At 35.8% G+C, this 26,528-nt stretch overlaps 1 protein-coding gene across 1 annotated transcript in view; it reads right to left on the bottom strand.

The window, feature by feature from the left end:
• GLCCI1 (glucocorticoid induced 1) overlaps positions 1-26,528 on the bottom strand; it is a 117,283-nt gene that overhangs the window by 40,202 nt on the left and 50,553 nt on the right. The window contains exon 3 of the mRNA XM_061164959.1: positions 15,273-15,359. Coding sequence (XP_061020942.1) covers positions 15,273-15,359 — 87 coding nt within the window. The remainder of the gene's footprint in view (positions 1-15,272; positions 15,360-26,528) is intronic.

Raw genomic sequence — 26,528 nt, 5'->3', positions numbered from 1 at the left:
ACTACAACCATGAAATGAGGAGGAGGCTATACGAAAGACTGGAATGCATGCTCACTTAAAGGAATCACAGGAGCGTCTGAGAGCTTCTAGTTTTGCACTGAACTTCTCTCACCAAATAAAGGATGGTGAGAGTTAATATAAAGTCCTTTTATTACCCCTTAAAGCCTTAGTTGCCTTTCCTAATATGTAATCAAGCTCTTTAAAAAGTAGATTGTACCTACTGTTTCTTTTGAAATTCTAAGGGCTTTTACACAATTTTGAGCATACAGCCTTATTCACTTGATGCCATCCATGAACAAAGGCAGTGCCTTTGTTCATACAAGCTGATAATGTATGCTAAAAATATCTTTAAAATTTACCTTTTTTCCTCTTTTACCTCTGTTAAATGTATACAAATCATGTACCATAAAAACAGAAATACAGTCACAGATGTAGAAAACAAACGGTTACCAGGGGAGAAAGTGGGGTGAGGGGGATAAATTGGAAGACTGGGTGTATGTTGACATATACACACTACTCTATAAAATAGATAACTAATAAGGACGTACCCAATAGCACAAGGAACTCTTCTCAATATTCTGTAAAGAGCGATATGGGAAAAGAATCTGAAAATGAGTAGATATATGTACATGTATAACATTCACTCTGCTGTATCACAGAGACTAAGACAACACTGTAAATCAACTATACAATTCATGCGACACAACCCATAACTACACTGTACACGGCTGTCAATTACAGGTTCTGATAAATGAGTTGATAATCTGATTCCCATTTTTTTCATAGGAAATATGCTTTTTTCTAATTGCAAGAATGAGTAGGTGTGTGTGTGCTTGATCTACAACTCACTAGACCTAGAAGTGGAAATTTTTGTTTTGTTTATCCTCCAAGGAATTGGTGGGCTTTTTTAAAGACCCACGTCACTCTCCAAATCCAGCATATTTTCAAATTTTAAGAAATATCTCTTTTCTGATACCTACTATTCTTACCTTTGGAAACATCTTACTCAGTCTGTTTTCCATGTTTCTTAACTTCTCTTTCATATTTTAAACCTCTTTATTTTTAACAATTATTTTTTATTGAAGTATAATTGATTTACAATGTTGTATGAGTCTCTGGTATATAACACAGTGTTGAGTTGTAGATCTATCTATCCTTTTTCGTATTTTCTCCATGATGGTCTACTACAGGATGCTGAATATAGCTCCCTGTGCTATGCAGCAGGTCCTTGCTGGTATCTACTTAGTATACAACCATTTGTACCTGCAAACCCCAAACTCCTCGTTTATCTCCCCCACCTCCTCTCTTTCTCCTTTGGTAACCCTAAGTTTGTTTTCCATGTCTGTGAGTTTGTTTCCATTTTGTAAGTAAGTTCATTTGTATCTTATTTTAGATTCCACAGGAGTGACATCACAATGGTATTTCTTTCTGACTTACTTCACTTAGTATGAGAATCTTTAGGTCCACCCATGTTGCTGTAAATGGCATTAATTCATTCTTTTTTATGGCTGAGTAAATCTTTATCTAGTGCTGCTATGAACATCTGGGAGCATGTATCTTTTTTGAATTAGAGTTTTTGTTTTTTCTGTATATATGCCCAGGTGTGGGGTTGTTGAGTCATATGGTAGCTCTGTTTTTAGTTTTTTAAGGAACCTCCATACTGTTTTCCATAGTGGCTGTACCAATTCACATTCCCACCAATAGCACACACAGGAGCGTTTCCTTTTCTCCATACCCTCTCCAGCATTTACTGTTTGTAGATTTTTTAATGATAGCCATTCAAACTGTCAATTTCTATCTTTTTATTTTATATTCTAGATGATTTGCTCATCCAGACTTTCTCATTTGACACTTTTGATTCACTAATTCTCAATTCTGCTATGTCAACTTAATCCACTGAAGAGTCTACTTTCAGTTTCACCAACTTTTATTATATACAAGCCTTGGAAAGCACCCTTTATCATTCTGCTTATTCTTTCTTACTTCTGTTCTCATTGTGAGTTACTGTTTCATTTGAAATTCTTAAATATTCTAAGTTCTTTTTGGAGATTGTGTTCTTATTTTCCAAGATATACCCTATTTAATATATCCACTGGCTCTTATAGCAATACATTTCCTTCAGTGCAGTTCAGTTGCTCAGTCGTGTCCGTCTCTCTGCGACCCCATGAATCACAGTACACCAGGCCTCCCTGTCCATCACCAACTCCCGGAGTTTACTCACATACCCTAAAACACTTACTTGCAAGTTCTCTGTATGTGGGAGTTTTATCCTTTGTAAACTCTTTACTGTCTGTCTCGCTCGTAGTTCAACTGATAAAGAATCTGCTTTACTGCCATATTATTTTATGGTTGCTCAAGACTATGGTGTTTCAAAGGTGCGTAGCTTCAGAGCAAGACTTAAATCAGGAAGATTGGAGCTTTGCCCCCACATGAGTTCAGCTCTATTCCAGACACCATATCCACCATAGCATATGGTTACTATTTCCATTTTTTTTACAGATGCCTGTCTGGCCCACAAGAACACCAACAGTGTCAGGTGAAGTTATTTCAGATCTAGTTTTACTGTTTAGACACATGTCCCACTTCCCTGCTTTAAGCATATAGCCAGTTCCAATCTCCCATTTACAAGACATGTTTTACCCTCTTAAAAGGTGGTGGTGGTGTTCAGTCGCCCAGTTGTGTCCGACTCTTTGTGACCCCATGGACTGCAGCAAGCCAGGCCTCCCTGTCCCTTGCAATCTCCTGAAGTTTGCCCAAATTCATGTTCATTGTGTCGGTGATGCCATCCAGCCACTTCATCCTCTGACGCCTGCCCTCTTCTCCTTCTGCCCTCAATCTTTTCCAGCATCAGGGACTTTCCAATGAGTCAGCAGTTTGCATCAGATGACCAAAATACTAGAGTTTCAGCTTCAGCATCAGTCCTTCCAACGAGTATTCAGGGTTGATTTCCCTTAAGATTGACTGGTTTGATCTCCTTGCTGTCCAAGCAATGCTCAGCAGTCTTCTCCAGCACCATCATTTGAAGGCACCAATTCTTCAGTGCTCCTCCTCCTTTATGGTCCAGCTGTCACAACCATATGTGACCACTGGGAAGACCAAAGACCTTTGTTGGCAGAGTAATGTCTCGGCTTCTCAACACATTGTCTAGGTTTGTCATGCTCTCCTGCCAAGAAGCAAATGTCTTCTGATTTCATGGCTGCAGTCACCATCTGCAGTGATTTCTGAGCCCAAGAAGAGGAAGTCTGTCACTACTTCCACCTTTTCCCCCTCTATTTGCTATGAAGTAATAGGGCTGGAAGTCATGATATTAGATTTTTAATATTTAGTTTTAAGCCAGCTCTTTCACTCTCTTCCTTCACCCTTATCAAGAGGCTCTTTAGTTCTTCTTTGCTTTCTGCCACTAAGGTGGTGTCATCCATACATCTGAGGTTGTTTGTGTTTCTCCCACCTATGTTGATTGCAGCTTGTAACTCATCCAGCTCGGCATTTTGTTCATGATGTGCCCAGCAAACAGATTAAACAAACAGGGTGACAGCAGACAGCCCTGTCGTACTCCTTTCTCAATCTTGAACCAGTCAGTTGTTCCATACAGGGTTCTAACTGTTGCTTCTTGACCCGCACACAGGTTTCTCAGGGGACAGGTAAGATGGTTTGGTATTCCCATCTCCTTAAAATGTGTAGTAATCTACAATTTCTTAACTTTGGCTCAACTCACAGAAACCTGGCCAACACGATCCAGATTTCTATGAGTCAGATAACATCAGCATCTACTCATCATTAAGGATTTCCCTTCTATTCATGGTCGGCAGGGGGTTCCCTTGTCTTAAATGTAGCTAAAATATATTTGGGTAGTTCTTTGAACATTTTTCACACTGTAGTCTTATAAGCTTGGAGCAAAGCATAAGTAGACTATACAGGTGATTTCACTGACATTTAAGTCAGAAATCCAGATGCAAATTATCTGAGGCGGGAAGCATATCTCTGACTCAGGAAGAATGGATGTGATACAGCTGAATTTGATGCCATGACAAGGAAGCAGGTCAACGTTATTTTAAAAAACACACACACAATGAATTTTAGTAGCATATAATTTTAAAAATATTACTGTTTCAATAACACTAATAGTTTTGGCTTTCATAATTTCCTCAGATTCCAATTTTGTCATCTTTTATAACTATTCTTAATATTTTATTTAGTCTTTACCCATATACTCATTTTCAGGCTCAGTGATATAAAATCTACCATGAATATACCATGCAAAGCCTACTAGTCTTTTATGTCTATTCCTCTTTTTTTTTTTTTTTTCATCTTTACTGAAGTATACTTTACATTGCCTTAGCTTCATCCATTGTAAGGGTAAAATTAAATAAGTTGTAATCACTTTGTAGAGTTGTACAAAGTAATCACGAATCAATTTTTAGGACTTTTTCATCACCCTCCATATTTGCTTTGAGTCTATTTATAGCCAATCACCACTGCCTCCACCCTAGTCCCAACCACATGCAACCACTAACGGGCTTTATTTCCTCTATAGATTTGCCCTTTCTGGCACTTCAAAATAAATGAAACCATATAATATGTAATCTTATTCATCTGGCTTCTTTCACTTAGCAGGGAGTGGCAAGCTCCAGTCTGCGGGCCCAATCTAGTATGCCACATGTTTTTGTAAATAAAATTTATTGGAATGTATCCATACTGAACATAACCATACTCCATACTGTCTATGGCTGCTTTCTCACTACAGCAGCGGAGCTGAGGAGCTGCAACAGAGGTTCTGTGACCCACACACCATAAAATATTCACTATCTGGCTTTTCAGAGAAAAAAAAATGTGCTGACTCCTGACTTAGTACAATGTTTTTGAAGTCCATTCCCACTGTAGCATGTATCAGGAGTCACCACAGTGCTCCTTCTTATTGCTGAACAGTACGGTATTGCATGAATACACATTTTCTTTCTCCATTTACCAAACAATGGCTATTTTGATTTTTTTAGTTTTTAGTTATAATAGTACAAGCAATTCTGCTATAATGTTTGTGTAAATGTTTCAACATAGACAGGTGTTTTCAGGACTCTTATAGAGTGCCAGAAATAATAGAATTGCTGGGCTATATGCTAAATTCCTGATTGACTTTTTGTTTATTCACCTCTGGCTGCACTGATTCTCTGCTGCTGTGCTCGCCTTTCTCCAGGGGCAGCGAGGGGTGGCTACCGTTCGTTGCAGAACACAGGCTCTCACTGCGGAGGTTCTCTTGTTGTGGAGCACAGGTTCTGGGTGCGTGAGCTTCTTCAGTGGTTGCAGCACACTCAGTCAATTGTGGCTCGTGGGCTCTAGAGCACCGGCGCAACAGTGTGGCACACAGGATCAGTTGCTGTATATGAGATCTCTTTGGATCAGGGATTGAACCTGTGTCCCCTGCACTGGTGGGCAGATTCTTAACCACTGGACCACCAAGGAGGTCTCTCTGATTATCTTTTAAAGAAACTGTCAAACTGTATTCCAAAGTTGGCTGTATCATTTTAGATTCCCAACAATGTTTAGGGTGCCAGATGCTCTTCAAATTAGTCACTGTAGTAGTGTGTAGTTGTATCCTGAGGTTTAAGTCTATGTTTGCCTAATGTCAGATGATGTTGAATACCTTTTCATGTGGTCATTTACCATCCATACATCTTTAATGAGATATTTCTATCAAAGTATTTTACCCTTTTTTATTTTTTAATTTTTTTTTCATTTATTTTTATTAGTTGGAGCCTAATTACTTTACAATATTGTGGTGGTTTTTGCCATACATTGACATGAATCAGCCATGGATTTACATGTGTTCCCCATCCTGATCACCCCTCCCACCTCCCTCCCCGTCCCACCCCTCCGGGTCATCCCAGTGCACCAGCCCCGAGCACTTGTCTCATGCATCCAACCTGGACTGGCGATCTGTTTCACACTTGGTAATGTGTTTTGATGCTGTTCTCTCAGATCATCCCACCCAGTATTTTACCCTTTTTTTTAATGGGCTGGCTTCTTATTGATTTTTAAGAGTTCTTTATATATTCTGGATGTAAGTCCAGAATCAGATATCAGATATTTCTGTTTGGTCTTGTCTTTTCATCCTTTTAGCCATGTGGTATAAATGTTCATTTAAATGAAGTTCAATTTTTTTTCTTTTATGGCCTTATTACTGGTACTGTATCTAAGAATGTTTTGCCTAATCCAAGGTCTTCTAGAAGATCTAAAATTTGAGAGCTTATCCTCAGGACTATGATCCATTTTGAGTTCATTTTCCTCTATGGTGAGTGTCAAGGATCTAAGTTTCTTTTTATTTTAACTTTTAATTTTGTATTATTTGTATAACAAACAATTTTGTGATAGTTTCAAGTGAACAGCAAAGGGACTCAGCAAATGGACTCATGGATCCACTCTCCCCCAATCTCCCTTCCCATCCAGGCTGCCACATAACACTGAGCAGAGTTCCATGTGCTATACAGTAATCCCATGCTGGCTATCCTCTTCAATATAACAGAGTGTACATGTTCATCCCAAACTCCCTAACTATCCCTTCCCCATCCTTCCCTCCTGCAATCATAAGTTCATTCTTTAAGTCTGTGAATCCTTTTCTATTTTGCAAGTGAGTTCATCTGTATCATTTCTTTTTAGATTCCATATATGAGCAACATCATACAATATTTCTCTGACTTTCTTCACTCAGTATGACGATCTCTAGGTCCATCCATGTTGTTGCAAGTGGCACTATTTCATTCTTGTAAATGGCTGAGTAATATTCCATTGTGTGTGTGTGTACCCATATGTCACATCTTTATCCATTCCTCTGTCAATGGACATTTAGATTGATTCCAAGTGGCTATTATAAACAGTTCTGCAGTGAACACCAGGGTACATGTATCCTGTTTTTCTCTGGATATATGCACAGAAGTGGGACTGCTATGGATATGTAATTATTCTAGTACCAGTTGTTAAAAACACTGTCCTTTTCAACTGAGTTGTGTTGGCAGCTCTGCTGATAACTGACCATAAAAATATAAGGATTTATCCTTGGGTTCACCATTTTGAATCATTTGTATTTTTTCTTTATGCTAGTATTTTGCCAAATTCATTAATAGAGATTTATAAGAAGTACTGAAATTGTATCATGAAGTCCTCCAAAATTTTCCTTGTTTTCAAAATTACTTTTACCGTTCTAGGCCCTTTGTATTTCCACAAACATTTTAGGATCATCTTGTCAATTTTTACCAAAAACAAAAACCCTAGGAAAAAACAGGGATTACACTGAATCAATTTGAGGAGACTTACCATCTTAATAATAATACTGAGTTTTCCAATCCATGAACAGTCTTCCTAGTTATTTAAATTTTTAAAAACTTTGTCCAGCAGTTTTGTGTTCAGTGTACAAATTGTGAACTGCTTCATTAAATTTCTTCCTAAATATTTTAATATTTTTGATTCACCTATAATTAATTATATTCTGATTTGGGGATTGTTCACATCTGATACCTGGACAAACAGTTGATTTCTATATGTTGATTTTTTTTTCCTGCTGAACTTGTATTAGTTCTAGTAATTTATATATTTGTATGTTCCCTAGGAATTTCTATATACAGGATCATATATCTGTGAACAAAGACAGTTTTGCCACTCCCAAATGTCTTTTATTCTTTTTTCCTACCTGACTAGAACCTCCTCTACCATCCTGAAGAGAAGTGGTGACAAGGTGACAGTGGACATCACTACCTTACCTTAGGAGGAAAGCATTCTGGATTTCACCACTGAACATAGTGTTATCTACAGGTATTTCAGAAATGGTCTTTATCAGGCAGAGAAAATTCTCTTTTATTCCTGATTTAGAGATTTTTTTTTTTTTATCATGAATAGATACTGTAGCTTGGCAAATGCTTTCTCTGACTCTACTGAGATAATTATGTGGTCCTGTTCTTTAGTTTATTAATATAGTGTATTTACATTAACTGAATTTTGGATCTTAAAACAACTTTGCATTTCTAGAACCAATCTCACTTGCTCTTTGTGTATAATCCTTTTTATAAGTTGCTAGATTTGGTTTGCTAATATTTTGTTAAGGATTTCTACATCTATGTTCAAGAGAGAAACTGATCTGTTATTTTCTTGAGACATCTTTGCCTGCCCTTAACATCAGATAACTCTAGACTGATAAAATACATTGGGAACTGCTCCCTTCTCTTTTATTTTCTGAAAGAGCTTTTGAAGGATTGTTTCTTCTTTGAATATTTGATAGAATTCACCATATCAAACCCTGGGATTTTCTTTGCAGAGATTTTTAATTCCTTAATTTCTTTACTTGCTACAATTTCTACTCATATTTTTCTATTTGTTCTTAAATCAGTTTTGGTAATTTGTTTCTTTCTAGTAATTCTTGTCTTGCTAGAATTTTATCCATTTCATCTTATGTTCTATTAATAAATTGATGATATAAATTTGATTATAATATTCCTTTATAAAACCTTTAAGTTCTATAAGGTTGGTAGTGATGTCACCCCTTTCACTATTCATTTTGGTAATTTGTGTCTTTTCTTTCTCGGTCAATCTAACTAATGGTTTGTCAACTTTGTTCATATTTCCAGAAAACCAACTTTTAATTTCACTGACTTTTCTCTAGTGTTTTTCTGTTTCATTAGTTTTTGCTATGTTCTTTATCATTTCCTTTGCTTGCTTTCAGTGTGATTTTCTCTTCTTTGTCTAGTTTCCTAAGATGGAAGCTTAGGTACTGATTTGAGAATTTTCTTTTTCTCACATGTGCACTTACATATAAATTTTTCTTTAAGTACTGCTTTATCTGTAAACATAAATTCTAAGCTGTCTTTTTGCTTTCACTTATTTAAATATTTAAAATTTCCTTTGTGGTATTAGGTAAATGTTCTTTAAATGACAAATATTTGGGTTACAAGATTATTTTCTGTTATATGATTTCAATCTTTCATAACCTAATGAGTCTTGTTTTATGGCCCAGTTTATGGTCTAACACAGAAAATGTTTCAATTTGGAAAAAATGGGTATTCTACAGTCAACGGGCAGTTTTCTATGTATGCTAGGTCAAGTTGACTGATGATACTGTTTAAACTCTTCTATCTCCTTGCTGGTTTTCTACCGAGTTCTATCAAATATTGTTAAGTGAAACGATTTCTTCTTCCACAGTTGTGCTTCATGCATTTTGAGACTGTTGTCAGATGTATAAACAATTGTGAAATGTCTCTGTCTAAAGTGTATTTCATCTGATAAGAAAACATCATTACTCTTTTCACTGTGTAGCTTTCCCCATCTTTTTATTTTCAACCTACCTATTCATGTCTTTTATAAGGTGTGTTTCTTATAGACAAGATATAGGTGAGTTTTGCTTTTCTATCCAATTTGACAACCTCTGCCTTTTGAACAGAATGTTCACTCCATTCATTTAATGTAATTAAATAATTGGATTTATTCCTGTCACTTTGCTATTTTTCTACTTGTCACATCTTTTTTATTCCTCTCTTCCTCTTTTGGGTGCTTTCTTTTGTGATATTTTTTATTGTATCATTTTATTCTACTTTTGATATTTTCTATTCTTATATAGAGTTATTTTGTCAGGAACTGCTCTAGGGATTATAACATGAGTTTTAATTTATTATAGTCTACTTCAAAATAATATTTAATTCCAGTAAATGGGAAACTATATTCCAAGATATTTCTTTTCCCTTGTTCTCTTTTGTGTTATTACTGTTATATTTAATGTATATGTTATACACCCAGCATAATAGTATTATAATTATTGTTTCATATAGTCTTGTGTTTTAAATAGGTAGAAAAATGAGAAAAATATATCTACAGGTTGCTTTATATTTACTCACATATTTGCCATACCCAACATTCTTCAATTTTTCCTATCGATTTGAATTAAACTGGAGTTAGTACCTTCAGTATTTCTTGTAAGACAGCCTAGTAGCAGGAAATTCTGTCAATCTTTATCTCGGAATACTTTATTTCACCTTTATTTTAAAGGTTTTCTGAATACAGAATACTCGGTTGATACTTTTTCTTTTAGCACTTTGAATATGTCCTGCTTTATGGTTTCTAGTGTACTGATAAAAAAAAATCAGCCATTATGGTATTATTGGTCCCCTATGTAATGAGTCATTTTTTCTTCCAGTTTCAAGATTTTCTCTTTGCTTTTGGCTTTCAGCAGTTTACCTATGATGTGCCTATGTGTAGTTTTTTTGTTATCATACTTGGGGTTTGTTGAGCTTCTTGAATTCATAGACTGTTTTTCGTCAAATCTGGAAGGTTTTCTGCCATTATTTCTTCAAATTTATCTCCTCTCCCCTCTCCTCTCCTCAGTCTCCATTTTGTGTATACATATGAACTTAATGTTTCCCCACAGGCCTTTGAGGCTCTTCTGACTTTTCTTCCATCTTTTCCTCTGCTCTTTGAGAATATTCTATTGACCTGTACTAAAATTCACTGATTCTTCTGCCATCTCAAAATTTCTACCAAGTTCATCTAGTGACTTTTTAGTTACTATACATTTTAACTCTATAGAGTTTTGTATATTTTTTCTAATAATTGCATCTTTGTGGATATTCTTTATTCATTGAGTCACAGATGTCCTACTTCCCTCTAATGCTTTAAACATGGTTTTCTTTAGCTCTTTGAACATACTTATAATAGCTGCTTTGATGTTTTAGTCTGCTAAATCCAACATATGGAGACACTTGGATACAGTTTCTACTGAATGTTTTTTATCCCTCAAGTATCAGTTCAGTTCAGTCACTTAGTCATGTCTGACTCTGCGACTCCATGGACTGCAGCATGCCAGGCTTCCCTGTCTATGACCAACTCCCAGAGCTTGTGCAAATTCATGTCCATTGAGTTGGTGATGCCATCCAACCATATCACCCTCCGTTGTCCCCTTTTCCTCCTGCCTTCAATCTTTCCCAGCATCAGGGTCTTTTCCAATGAGTCAGCTCTTCATATCAGGTGGCCAAAGTATTGGAGCTTCAGCTACAGCATCAGTCCTTCCAATGAGTACTCACAATTGATTTTCTTTAGGATTGACTGGTTGGATCTCCTTGCAGTCCAAGGGACTCACTCTCAAGAGTCTTCTCCAACACCACAGTTCAAAGCAACAATTCGGTGGCGCTCAGCTTTCTCTATAGTCCAACTCTCACATCCATACTATACTCCTGGAAAAACTATAGCTTTGACTATATGGACCTTTGACAGCAAAGTAATGTCTCTGTTTTTTAATATGATGTCTAGGTTTGTCATAGCTTTTCTCCCAAGGAGCAAGTGTCTTTTAATTTCATGGCTGCAGTCACCATCTGCAGTGATTTTGGAACTCAAGAAAATAAAGTCTGTCACTGTTTCCACTGTTTCCCCATCTACTTGCCATGAAGTGATGGGACTGGAGGCCATGATCATCATTTTCTGAATGTTGAGTTTTAAGCCAGCTTTTTCCACTCTCCTCTTTCACTTTCATCAGGAGGCTCTTTAGTTCCTTTTTGCTTTCTGCCATAAGGGGGGTATCATCTGCATATCTGAGGTTATTGATATTTCTTCCTGCAGTCTTGATTCCAGCTTGTGCTTCATCCAGTGCAGCATTTTGCATGATCTACTCTGCATATAAGTTAAACAGCAAGGTGACAATATACAGCCTTGATGTATTCCTTTCCCAATTTGGAACCAGTCCATTGTTCCATGTCAGGTTCTAACTGTTGCTTCTTGGCCTGCATACAGATTTCTCAGGAGGCAGGTCAGGTGGTCTGGTATTCCCATCTCTTGAAGAATATTCCATGGTTTGTTGTGATCCGCATAGTCAAAGGCTTTAGCATAGTCAATGAAGCAGAAGTAGATGTTTTTCTGGAATTCTCTTGCTTTTTCAATGATCTAACGGATGTTGGCAATTTGACCTCTGGTTTCTCTGCCTTTTCTGAATCCAGCTTGAACATCTGGAAGTTCTCGGTTCACGTACTGTTGAAGCCTAGTGTGGAGAATTTTGATCATTACTTTGCTAGTTTGTGAGATGAGTGCAATTGTGCGGTAGTTTGAACATTCTTTGGCATTGTTTTTCTCTGGGAATGGAATGAAAACTGACCTTTTCCAGTCCTGTGGCCACTGCTGAGTTTTCCAAACTTGGTGGCATATTGAGTGCAGCACTTTCACAGCATCATCTTTTAGGATTTGAAATAGATCAGCTGGAATTCCATCACATCCATTAGCTTTGTTCATAGTGATGCTTCCTAAGGCCCACTTGACTTCACATTCCAGGATGTCTGGCTTAGGTGAGTGATCATACCATCGTGGTTATCTGGGTTTAAGATCTTTTTTGTATAGTTCTTCTGTATATTCTTGTCACCTCTTCTTAATATCTTCTGCTTCTATTAGGTCCATATCACTTCTGTCCTTCATTGTGCCCATCTTTGCATAAAATGTTCCCTTGGTATCTCTAATTTTTTTGGAGAGATCTCTAGTCTTTCCCATTCTATTGTTTTCCTCTATTGATCACTTAGGAAGACTTTCTTATCTCTCCTTGCTATTCTTTGGAACTCTGTATCCAGATGGATACATCTTTCCTTTTCTCCTTTGCCTTTTGCTTCTTTTTTTTCTCAGCTATCTCTAAGGCCTCCTGAGACAAACATTTTGCCTTTTTAAGCATTTCTTCTTCTTAGGGATGGTTTTGATCATCACCTCCTGTATAATGTTACGAACCTCCATCCATAGTTCTTCAGGCATAGTTCCTCAAGTATGGGTCATCCTTTTTTGTTTCTTTGCATATCTCTAAATTTTTTGTTGAATGTTGGATATTTTAGATAATATATTGGAGCAACTAGATTCTGATTTTGTCTGAGAGCAGTTGATAGACTAAGTCTGTTTTCCCCACAATATGTGGCCACTGACATCTCTCCTCCATTTCCCCTGCCCCTTCATTTTTCTTTCTAAGACTGGCTTTTTCATACCTTTTTAACATGGTCGACAGTGTCACCTTACTGTTTAGCAAAACACTATTCAGACATTTTACTCAAACATCTCAATCCAGTAAAGCTTCCACTCTCAGGATGTATGTATATTTGAATGAGGTTTGTATGTGGAATGAGGAGTGCATTCAAACCTTGGTCCTTTTACAAGTTGGCCTCAGATTTTATTACCACTGGGCCTGTTTGGTCTCATTTCCGCTTGTTCTTAGGCTGCACTAACCAGTTCAGTGGGTGACTTGGGCCCATTTGATATTCTGCTACACTATTCTACAGCCTCCAGTCAACCTGGGAGATGAGGTGAACTTATCAAGACTCCCAGACTGTCTTACTTCCTAGAACTCTCTATAAAATCCTGCTACTCCGTGAGTCTGGGCTTGCCACAAGCTACCCCACAATCTCAGACTAGCAGAGCCATGCTGCTGCTGCTGCTGCTAAGTCACTTCAGTCGTGTCCGACTCTGTGCGGCCCCACAGATGGCAGCCCACCAGGCTCCGCCGTCCCTGGGGTTCTCCAGGCAAGAACACTGGAGTGGGTTGCCATTTCCTTCTCCAATGCATTAAAGTGAAAAGTGAAAGTGACTTCGCTCAGTGGTGTCCGACTGTTTGCGACCCCATGGACTGCAGCCTACCAGGCTCCTCTGCCCATGGGATTTTCCAGGCAAGAGTACTGGAGTGGGGTGCCATTGCCTTCTCCAGCAGAGCCATAGGTCCTCCCTACTTCTTTGCAACCAAGAATGTTATTTTACTCTGTAACACTCCCTTATCAAGGTTCTCTCTGCAACAGGGGCAGCAAAGCTTCCGGATTTCCAGCCCTGCCCCGTCCTGGCTCAAACACCACACCAGCAAAGCTGGAGACGGGGACAGAGGAAGCAGGGCAGTGGCCCGTCAGAGCACCACACGCCTGTGCTGCTCTTACCCGGAGGGGTTCAGTACTTCCCATGAGTAAGGGGTCTCAATGCGACTGATTTCCAGAGGGCTGAATTTGCTTTGATTATTTTGTTCAGCTTTTTCATTGTTTTGTGAGGAAAGCAATTAAATCTCTCACTCCATCATGTCAGCCATTCCTTTTTTATAAGGTATATCATGTACTGCTGTAGTCCAAAGTTCAACTATACCAAATCCTGGCTATAATTTTAAGATTATATTTACCTGTGAGATAAAAGAGCAAATTTACTTTTTATTCAGTATCACTTAATAGTCTATGCATATATATACGTATTCAATGCCTATCTTAAACTAGATATATTGGAGTCAGCTTCCTTTTTTGTTGCTGCTGGGAAAAATTGATTTTGTGCATGTGTGTTTGTATGCAGCATGTATGTAGCATGGATAGGAGTTGAGTATTTCTCTACATCAATAATGTAATGAAGCAACTAGAAATGTAACACAATCATAGGCAACAGACTATGCTAATAGACTACTATATCTATTCAGTCCAGATACCACAGTACATGAGAAATACTGATACCCATAGTATATGAAAATGATACTAAGAGGTATGGAAACTATCATATGAAATATATGTGAGAGAAATGTCAATGTTTATCCTGGAGGAAAATGACATACTGCAAGCCTTTCAAATATTTAAATTAGACTTTTTCAATATTGATACAGAGGGCAGAGTCAAAACTTAGGGGTATAATTTTAAGTTCAATATACAAAATAAACTAGTTAACAACTTAAGCTGAAACAACTGAACTGGTTTGGTTCCCTTGCAAAGTGATGAGTTTTTCTCATTGGGAATGACTATAATAGACTAGATGAACATTTTCTAAGAAGTGCTTTGTTCTTTTTTATTTTTGATTGGAGGATAATTGCTTTACAATGTTGTGTTGGTTTCTAGAGTACAACAATGTGAATCCACTGTAAGTATTTATATAGGAGATGGACTATATGATCTTTCAACTTTAAGTTTCTCTAACTTTATCCTACCTTTGTAAAAACTGTGATCTATAGTTCTAGTTGCTGTAATTCAAAAACAAGAAAGCTGAAGTGGGAAAAAAAAATAACTAAAATGAACAAGATAAAATTACATAATATCAGACTTCATTCTGGAAAGGCAAAAAAAGCTCAGTGAGTACACAAGAAATATTCACAAAAACATGAAGGGCACAAATCATGTAAACTCAGAATTATTCACCAAAAAGTGGAAAGCAACCCTTAAAACTCTGAAAGAGGCAAGTTTATCACAAATACAGGAAGTATCATTATATTCAGGAAATAGTTAAGATAATTTGCTAGGACCAGAGCATGTTACAGACCGGAAACAGAAGTAACTTACCTCTTTCAATTGATCAGCACTCCCCCATGATGCAGAACGCTGATGTGATCTCTTTTCTGCACCTTCTTCTGCCCAACAACTAGGTGTCTTTAAAAAAATAAAATAAAAAATGAGGAATTTTGTTTCTACTCCTTAATCTCACAGCAATTCAAACATATTAGCACATACCAATTACAGGGTTATACTAAATACTAAAATACCTTAAAAGCTAGGACTTTCATGACCCTGTGAAATGTTTATTATTCTGACTTAGACACAGTCAATCTAAGATGTCTCTGAGTAATGTTACTCAAAACATCTGGCTTTTTATATCAACATTAATAACTTAAAGTCATCAGATTCAAAGAGAACTGCGAAATATGCATATTGGTTTTTTTTTTTTAAGAAAAGGCAAGCTAATTATGAAATGGTATTTTTATTACATAAAATAAAAGTAAAATTAACAGAATGTGCTTAGAAGCAGTGGGCTTACAGAGTACCTCTATGTCAAATATCTATTGATATGGGTAGTACTGTTTTTCTGAAAAACATAAAGCATGTTTACATAAAAATACATTATTATAAAAATAGGAAAAGATTAGGCTAAATTGACTAATTTTTGTTGTTTTTGCTATTTTTTAATTGAATAACTGCTTTACAGAATTTTGTGTTTTCTGCCACACATCAACATGAATTGGCCATGGGTACCCACATGTGCCCCCCCACCCCTCTGGGTTGTTGTTACACAGCCCCTCTGTGAGTTCCCCGAGTCACACGGCACCTTCCCACCGGCAGTCTACTTTACACATGGAAACGCAAGTTCCCCTGTTACTCTCTCCACACATCTCACCTCTTCCCTCCTCCCCAGCCCCTGTGTCCTTACATCCTTACGTCTGTTCTCTGTGTCTGCTTCTCCACTGCTGCCCTGTAAATCAATTCACTGGTACCAGCTCTCTAGATCCCATATATATGCATTAGTATATGATATTTCTCTTTCTCTTTCTGACTTACTTCACTCTGTATAAAAGGCTCTAGGTTCATCCACCTCACTAGAACTGACTCAAATGTGCTCCTTTTTATGGCTAAGTAGTATTACATTGTGTATATGTACCACAACTTCTTTATCCATTCATCTGTTGATGGACACCTAGGTTGCTTCCACATTTCAGCTATTGTAAATAGTGCTGCAATGAACACTGGGGTATATGTGTCTTTTTCAGTTTTGGTTTCCTCAGGGTATATGCCTAGGAGTGGGATTGCTGGGTCATATGGTGGTTTTATTCCTAGTTTTTAGAGGAATCTCCTATTTTTTAAGTCTCCCATAGTGGCTGTATTAATTTACATTCCCACCAACAGTGCAAGAGGGTTCCCTTTTCTCCACACCCTCTCCAGCATGTATTGTTTGTAGACTTTTTGATGATGGCCATTCTGACTGGTGTGAGGTGATATCTCATCACGCTAATAATGAGTGATGCTGAGCATCTTCTCATGTGTTTGTTAGCCATCTGTATGTCTTCTTTGGAAAAATGTCTGTTTAGGTCTTTTCCCCACTTTTTGATTGGGTTGTTTTTTTTTTTCTGGTATTGAGTTGTATGACCTGCTTGTATACTTTGGAAATTAATCCTTTGTAAATTGACTATAATTTAAAGCAGTGCATCTTATAAAACAAAAAGAAACTGAGCTACATGTCAGCAAACAGAATTGCTTTTACCTAAAACATCATTTTGAGTGATTTAATCTGTAATATACACTTCATCCAAACATACCATAAAACATTAATTGTCAAACAGTAAGATCATTTACTGGTTGCATTAAAAATGAAAAAATAGTAAAACTATCATCTTTAATATATGAGAAGATTTTTAGTGTAATGCAACTTAGGGAACATTAAAACCAGTATTTTAAGATAGACAAAGGGCAGTGATCATCATACGTAAATATAAATATATATGGCTTTAAAATTATTTTTTATTATATACCAAAAATTCATCATTTATATTGATGCTATGTCTGTGACTCTACATAATGCACAACTTCTTATGAGGAAGCCATCAGTTCTATACAATTCAAAATGCTTGTGGGCAACTTTTTAAATAATTATCAGCTCTTAAAAGTAATGATACTCCAAAATAAAACCAGTAACAACTGAATGCTAGTTGAATAAAAATACATATAAATTGCTTTAAGAGTTCAAATACTAAAGTGAAAGTATTTAGTCATATTATTGACTAAAATATTTTATTCAGTTGGCATGTGCAAAGAGGTAGCAATATATTAAATAAGCTGCTTGCAAATTAACTATTTAGTTATTAAAATTTCCTAATCTCAGTGTTAGATAAGAAAAACTACTCTGAAATTAATCCCCAAGTAGTTATATCTTTAACATTTTATTCTAAAATTATTCAATTATGATAGTTTTAGTCAAACTTTTCTTTTGAGAATCTATTTGCCTTAATATCTTTGCCTTTCTACCAAGCATAGGCATACTCTCACCCAAAATCAAATGACTAAGGATTATCTCATTTTGGATCAATGATTAAGGATCAGTGTTTAAAACTCAAAAGTATATTTGCAGAAAATGAGTCAAATTTCTGACATGTTCCATAATTATTTAACAATAACATTTATAACACTATTTTCATTTTGTAAGCTCTACTTTTTTTTCAAAGGATATTTATATAAATTGTATCTCCAACTTAGAGATAAATTAATAACCACAAAAATTCTGCAAATGCCTCGATTCTGGCAAGCACACCAATGGCAAATGAAACTAAATCTGAGGTCTCTCATCTGAGGGTATCTTCTTTCTTCCTATTGTCATTCTTTTCTTAAAACTGAATGTGAAACCCTTTTGATCATCTGGAATGTAGTACTGAAATACATAAAAACTAACTGTAAAAGAATATTTATGATCCTGAAATCTATCTGGCAAATTACGTAGTTTTTTTTTTTTTTTAGTACAAAACCACCGGGAGAATTCTTTCAATCATGTGGCTACAAAATGACATGAATATAAATTATTCAAGTATATTCATCAGTTTCAACTTTTCCAAAAAAGAATTATTTCATTTTAATTGCACATATATACAAATATATTTTAAAGACTGCACTGTCCAAAATAGAAGCTACTAGCCACATGTAATAATTTGAATTAACAAAAATAAAACAAAAAATTCAGTTCCTTGGCCTCACTAGCACATTTTACATGCTTAATAACCACATGTGGCTACTGACTGCCCTACGGAACAGCACAGATATAGCACATTTCCACCCCTGTAGAAAGTTCTGTTGAGAGCAGTGTGTTAAAAATCACTGATTTTTAACAAGTTATTCAAATCAAACCAAAACCAAAGATGGCTACTTGGTCTTCAAATCTACTTAAAATTATGCTTCTGAGTTAACACAGGATGAGTTAATTTGTATCCAATTTGTTAAATCTGAGTACATGAGAAGTATTTTACCATTTGAATTAGGAAAACAAAAACACAAAGTTGCAAAAGTTATTTGCTTTCATGCCAGCAAGAGATTCCTTTCCAACTGGCCTGTTATTCCCTCCATGAATCTAGAGTACAATTTTATGAATTGTCCTACTTATGTCCTGGATTTTAGTAAAAAAACGTATGACAGAAGAATCTCGTGGTCAAACAGATTTGGGGAATATTATATACTATATCTGTCTATTCAGTGTAACAATGCAATTAGCATTTCAAAACTCAAATACACAAACACACATACACAAATAACTTCTTAAAAAACCTGCTTTACTCTCTCTTAATGGGCTTCCCTGGTAGCTCAGCTGGTAAAGAACCCGCCTGCAATGCAGGAGACCCCGCTTTGATTCCTGGGTAGGGAAGATCCGCTGGAGAAGGGATAGGCTACCCACTCCAGTTGGGCTTCCCTGGTGGCTCAGCTGGCAAAGATTCTGCCTGCAATGCAGGAGACCTGGGTTCAATCCCTAGGTTGGGAAGACCCCTTGGAGAAGGGAATGGCTACCCACTCCAGTATTCTGGCCTGGAGAATTCCATGGACTGTATATCCATGGGGTCACAAAGAGTCGACTTTCACTTTCACTTAACTCTCTGTTACTTATATGATCCTAGAACACTTATTTTACACATACTAACATTTCCAGGCAACCTGGAAAGAAATAGAAATATAATCCTCAATGAGTGGTATCGTATCTAACACCTTGCTTTTCAGCCCGCATACTTAAGAGGATTCTTCCTTTCTAGCTGCCTCCATTTAAACTACTAGGGAAGAGCATATGAACCTTTCATACACTTGAGCAAAACTGTTGACAAAAAGGAGGTTGGCACAAAAAAAAAAAAAAAGAAATACCCTCTACATCAAAAGAACACCTATAGGTGGAAGAGGCCATTTTAAAATTTTACCGCTCAGAATCACACAAATTCCAGCCCATGAAGCTTTAAGGACCCCCTTAGCTGGCCTGCTATCTTGGTTTCCTGTGTGATGAATCCTGCCTCTCCAAGTGAAATAAAAAATAATCCTACTGCACAGGACTACACATTTGTATTTAAGACTATTTTTAAAGACCAGTTTTAGGCTAACAGACAGACTGAGAGACATTACAGAGATTCTCTATATACCCTTCACCTCCACAAATGCACAGCCATCCCTACAGAGTGGGACATTTGTTGCAACTGATGAACCCACACTGACACATCATTATTACCCAGAGTCCATAGTTTACGTTTAGAGTTCACTCTTGGTGATGTGTGTTCTATGGGTTTGGAAAAATGTATGACGACACATATCCATCATTATAGTACCATACATACAGAGTTATTTTCACTGCCCTAAAAATCCTCTGTGCTATTAATTCCTCCCCATCTCCAAACCCCTGACAACCATTGATCTTTTTACTCTTTCCACTGTTTGCCTTTTCCAGAATGTCAGGTAGCTAGAATCATATAGTAGGTCACCTTTTCAGAGTTGCTTCTTTCACTTAGTAATACACAGTAAAGGTTCCTCCATGTTTTTTCTTTTTTAAAAAAATATTTATTTGGTGGCGTCAGGTCTTAGTTACAACACGTAGGATCTTCAATCTTTGTTGCGGCATGTGGGGTGTTTAATTGAGGCATGCAAACTCTTAGTTGTGGCATGTGGGATCTAGTTCATTCATTCATTCACCTACTGAAGGATATTTTCGTTGCTTCCAAGTTTGGCAATTATGAATAAAGCTGCTGTAAATATCTGTATGCAGGTTTTTGTAAGTTTTCAACTTCTTTGGGTAAATACCAAGGAACATGAATGCTGGTCTGTAAGCTAAGAGTATACTTAGTTTTGTAAGATACTGCCAAACCGTCTTCCAAAGTGGATATAGCACTTCCTGTTTCCACCAGCAACATATGACAGCTCCTGTTGCTCTGCATTCTGCTCAGCATCTGGTGTTAGTGTACTGGATTTTGACCACTCTAATAGATGTGTAGAGTACTTCATTTCAACTGGCATTTTCCTAATGACCTATAATGTGGAACACCTTTTCATATGCTTGTTCGCAGTGTGTACATCTTCCTTAGTGAGCTGTCTGTTAAGGTCTTTGGCCCATTTTTTAATCAGCTAGTTTGTTTTCTTCTTGTTGAGTTTTAAGAGGTGTTTGCACATTTTGGATAAGGGTCTTTTATTAGATATGAACAATGGGTACTTTTGCTATTCATATCTGTATTCACAGACTATCAAAGGTGAATATGCTTTCCTGCTTTATCAACTTCAAAATGGGTCAAACTAACTCCTAGCAAAATACTCTTTTTCAATATGCAAGAACCTAGAGTCAGTTTCAAAAATCCCACCAAAAAAAGAGAAAAAGCTAATCACTTCAGAAAATTCTCTTAAAATAATTGAGTCCTATGTAAAACTTTAAAATCTGTATTTTTTATGTGGTTTAAGTTTAGTCTTAAAAATTTACTATAGTTTATAGTGTATTACAGAAATATGATTCAGTTCAGTTGCTCAGTCGTGTCCTACTCTTTGCGACCCCATGAATCGATTACTGACTGCTAATTATTTTTACTTTACTTAAATAGATGATACTTAACATTGTGGTACTAATAAACCTGAAAGAAATGGAATTACTTGAAAAATCAATGATAATTAAATTGATAATTAAGATTATAATCTGATTTTAAGGTACAGAAAAGTTTTTTAAAAAGAAAATGACAAACCCCTCATTATTCATAAATATTTCTTTGAGAGATTTGGTTTTCTTTTGACTAATAAATTTTTTTAACTTTTTAAAAACTTTGAAAAGATCATTTTGAAAAGACTATCCTGGTGAAGCATTAAAAAATAGAGCACAAAAAGACTGTGACTATATTATGCTTCGCTTTCCCAGTAACTGTATATAAGTTTATATAGTTTTATTACCAAAAATAAACATAAATAGCCTCTTCACTAGTTAAGAAGTGTACAAAAGGAAGAGTCTGGCTAAAAACAAGAGCTTTAGGAATTCAGTGAAAGCAGTTACTCAAGTTTTTTCATCATGTTCCAACTACATACTAAGTTATGTGCTCATTCTGTTAGATTACAAAAATGTATAAAATCCATGTCTATTTAGGCCTTAAAAGTGTTCCACACACAACTGAATAAAAAGCCTGTGTAGTAATGGTTTGTGATTTTCTAGATTATTAGCCAGGGAACTTATTCAGAAGAGTTAAGAAGTTATATTTCTGTTTCCAGATCTTAAGGTTGATGGAGGTGTTGGTGGTATATCTCTGGATTGTAATTTTTAAAAACAGGAACCACCACAGAAATCAACTATTACATCTATGTTATACATGATAAAAGTATTTGCCTGATTGGTAAGAAATGTTAATTTGAATAAAAGCAATCATAAATGTGCCCCAAATCTTAAGAATATTCACAGTACATGTACTTCTAAAACTAATCTGAGATGCACACCAAGAGAAGCAGTGGAAATAAATGTCTATCAACAGAGAAAAGAAAAATTGTGGAACAGTCTTATAAGAAAACACACTACACAGACTGTAATCCCACTTTAGTAACCAAATACACACAAAAAGAAAAAGACTTCAAAGAGATATTTCAAAATATAAATATGTAAGAATTCTAGATAATTATAATTTTTTTTCAGCTGAGAAAAATCAAGGTTTAAAAAAGAAACTTAAAATAATACTTAATGACATAAGAAAATGTTATGCTTTATTAAACAGGTTATAAAACACTACCTGCAATATCATCTGAACTCTTTATTTTTTTGAACTCTATTGTTTAAATGGTCTGTGATTTAAATTTTTTTTATTTTCTAAATGTAAATAATCAAAATATAACAGGGTATACATCAAAATGTTAGAAACAGCTATCTGGATATTAGAATTCTAAGTAGCTTATTTTGAGATTTCGGGTATTTTCCAAATCTTCTGCAGTGACTACTGTTTCAAAATTAGAAGTAGGATTTAAAAAAAATAAGAGAGCTGTGTTATAGAATTTGTAGGTGTGGATGTATATTCTGAGAAAGTCAAACACAGAATTTATAGAAATTCTAACTTTAGATGCAAACCTCAAATCTATCTTGGAAGACACATTACATATTAAGTAAAGATGCTAGTATACATCGCCATAAAATATTTTTCACTACACAGGGGTCCCTCTGACTAATAGGTTGGGGTTCTCTCACAGCTGCAAGTGCCAGTATGTAGTTTTATCACTGGCTGTGGGAATGGAGTTGGAGACTTTAGAAAAGCCAAAATATTTAAGGGTTTAGAGTAAATGAAAACTGAAGATAACTGAAATGTCCAACACCCAGAAATATTAGTGGAAAGTTATTGATGAGAATATTGATAGGAAATTATAATTCAGTTTGGATATGTCTTTCATGTTATACTTTAATTATATGGAGGAAAAAATATCTGTAAAAATGTTTTCCTGAAAAAGTTAAACATAGAGCTTCCATATGCTCCAGCAATTCCTAGAGAAATGAAAACTTATATAAACACAAAATCTTGTATGCAAATGTTCGAAGCAGTTCACCAACTCAAGAATGTACAAATAAACTGTAGCATGTCCATTCCATGAATATTATTTGGCAATACAAAGGAATGAAGTACTGATACTGTGCTACTGCATGGATGAAACTTAAATAACACTGTACTAATTAAAAAAGCCAGAAACCAAAGGCTACAAATTGTATGAGGCTACTGACTGAAGCAACAGAGCATGCATGCATGCACTGATACCAACTGTGCAGAATATGCATATACAGAGAGGGAGAAAGGAGACTGCTGGCGCTGTGTTGGCTAAGGGAGGGAAGACTGGGGCGACACAGTCAATGACTGCACTGGGCACAGGGGTTTCTTCCCCTGGATGGAAATGCTCTAAAACTGATTATGGCAATGTCTGCACAACTCTGAGTATGTTAAGAACCATGAATTGTACACTCTAAACAGATGAGCTGTATGGTATAGAAATTATATTCAATAAAACTATTAAAAATAATTATGTAAAAGAGAAAATTATTAATCAATCTCATTTTTCAATTTTAAAAAAGCCCTGTATTGCTAAATCTGAAAGTCCCAAGCATTGTTTGTATTTTCTCAAAAACAGTTATTATTTTCTATCATACTCTTCTTGTCAAGTTTCAAATCACACTGACGCACTTAGTAATGTCACAGAAAAGGGTAGGAGGAATACATTAGTATTCTATCCAGTCAGGCTTCTCAAATCATTGTAAGAACATTTCTCAAATCATTGCAAGAACATTTAACAAAGGAAATAATGTAACATAAAGTAAACTATATATCAGAAATGCTAATCTCTGACTTCTTACAGAAACAGTTACTAAATAGATTCTTGACAAACAGCCGGTTTCTGCTTTAACCAAAAGGAGACAGTCATGTGAGGAATTAAAATTATAAAGAATATTTTAGTTTATTATTTGGTATTTATACTTAATAATACCCATTCTGACAAGTTTTATTACTATTACTGTGGATAAATTTAAAGCCAAATTTAAAGCCAAACTAATTTTCAGTTTTTAGAGAGCATTATTAAAACATTCATTCTTTAGTGTTGTAATTTTTTCAGTTGCAATTTGCTTTGGTTGCTGAGTTTCAAAAAACTGATTACACTTGTAAATAACAAGAGCAATTTTACTTTTTTAAAAGTAGTATTTCCAAACACTTAAAAAAATATATTTGGCAAAAGTACTTGATTATAAGTGCCTCAGTATTATCCAAGAGATAAATAACTTCTATTGCTTTTTAGTAGCTTTTAATGTTTTTTAATCTCTTATACTTGACAGAAAATCAGCAACATAGGTGACTGACAAGATATATCAGAAATACTAATACTGACTAGATACCCGCCAAAAACATTTCCACACTATTCTGAAATCATAAAAACTAATAGTGCTCAACTGATGACGACATGAATATCATCAATGGAATACATTAGTAATGAGAAAGGAAGCAGGAGTCTCTGTAGCAGTAAAAGTGTACTCTCCCATACTTGGACCTATAAACCTGAAATACCGTTTCTTACTTGTACGGCTGCACAGTGGGAAACAACAGTTAACTTCTGACTGAATCCTGACCTACCAGGGACTGCTTACTGAGTTTGTGAGTCCGAGCATGTCCTGGAGTTAGTTGCATCATTTCTATGCCATTTCTGACCAATCCAGGCTTAATGTTCATAACTGCATAATCAATTATTGACACTAGTAATACTGTCCACTCAATTCAGTATTATTATATTTAAAGAATAAAATACTATAGATTCCAATACAAAGGCAGGTAACAATTATCAACATCTGCTATGTCCTACTTACTGTGCTTCAACATTGGGTACTAGTGTTACCCCCCAAAAGCTTTAAGAATTTCAACAGCATAAAAACTTATTTTCACTTGGTTTACACTAATGTTTCCTACCAATATGATGTATTTTATGCCAATCATTTATTCAAAAATTTATACCAAGTTATTAACATCTTGAAAGGCATACTGCTTTCCCATACTACACCCTTAACTATGACCCAGTTCTTAAATTCTTAACTATTAATGTCTCTAATAAATGTCTTTCTAATATCACAGGATTTTTGATAGAAAATTGATGGATTTTAGAATATAAAAATTTGAGAATGTATCAGACAAAAAATGACAAGAAGACAGTCTAAGGAGGTTGTTGCAAATAAATACGACCTATTTCACAACTTCACCTAGAGCTCGTTTAGGGGTAAAGGCAAGGGAAGAGGTAAGGGAAACAGGCTGCTTCTCTTACCTGTTAACCCTCTCTGTAACGAGAAGAGACTGGCACACAGGCGGCAGGAGTGTGGGGGGGGGGGGGGGCTCTGTGCTGTCTACCTGCTACTTTTGGCTTAAATGGACACATTGACTATTAAAAATTAATAAGGAGAACTTTGAGTTTCTGTTAATTTTAGCAGTACTATTTGAAATTGATGAGTAAAACAGTAAGTATTGTTCAGTAAAATGGTAAATATGTTTTAGCTATGGGTTTACATTTTTCATCAGTACATCTGAGTATATCCCTCTGGCAACCAAAAATACTACTCCCTCAACTAGGAACACGACTCCCATCATGTGGACAGTTCAACTCTAGGATTAGAAAAATCCTCTCTTAATTACCTAATGGCTGAAAGAAAAAGTAATGGAGATTCTGAACAAGACAGAACCTTCATAAACTTACTCAAGTGCCAGTTGGGGACCAGCTTTATAAAAGTAACAATTTAGGTCCCTGGAATGCAACCTAAGAGGCCAAGATCTTTAGACTTGCTTCCATTTCAAGAAAAGCTTCCCCTGTCCAAAATTGTTCCAACAACTACCACTTCGTAAACAAACTTCAACAGCAAACTCTTCAACAAGGGCACAGGAAACCCAAAGAGCTGTACAAAGTATGACTTTTGGTCAGGAAATGAGCTTCTGATCAGAATGGTAAGACTGAAAGTTCTCTTTTGTATCTTTTACTATTTGAGGTGTATCACCTACTTCTTTGATTAAAGTCCTCTCTACCCAAACTCCTTTCATGAAGGGAAGAAAAGGATAGAGTGTTTTAAATGTGTATTTTCAATAGCAAAGAATTAATATATTTTAGTTGAGTTGCTGACTTTATAGAACGTTGGCTCAAGTCAACAGTAAGTACCTACTCCAGATCTGTTTCTTAAAAATAAGTATAAAAAGGATTTTTAGTGAAAGATGCTGGCATAGAGGTAAGACCATGAAACTCCATACACTAAAACTTAATGAAATGAAGAAAAATAAATTAAAAGTTTATCTTATGTACTTTTTG

The sequence above is a fragment of the Dama dama genome, chromosome 18 (genome assembly GCF_033118175.1).
Source record: "Dama dama isolate Ldn47 chromosome 18, ASM3311817v1, whole genome shotgun sequence".
In the NCBI taxonomy this organism is placed as follows: domain Eukaryota; kingdom Metazoa; phylum Chordata; class Mammalia; order Artiodactyla; family Cervidae; genus Dama; species Dama dama.
Note: the sequence above shows the minus strand (reverse complement) of the source record. Positions and strands in the feature narration are given on the sequence as shown.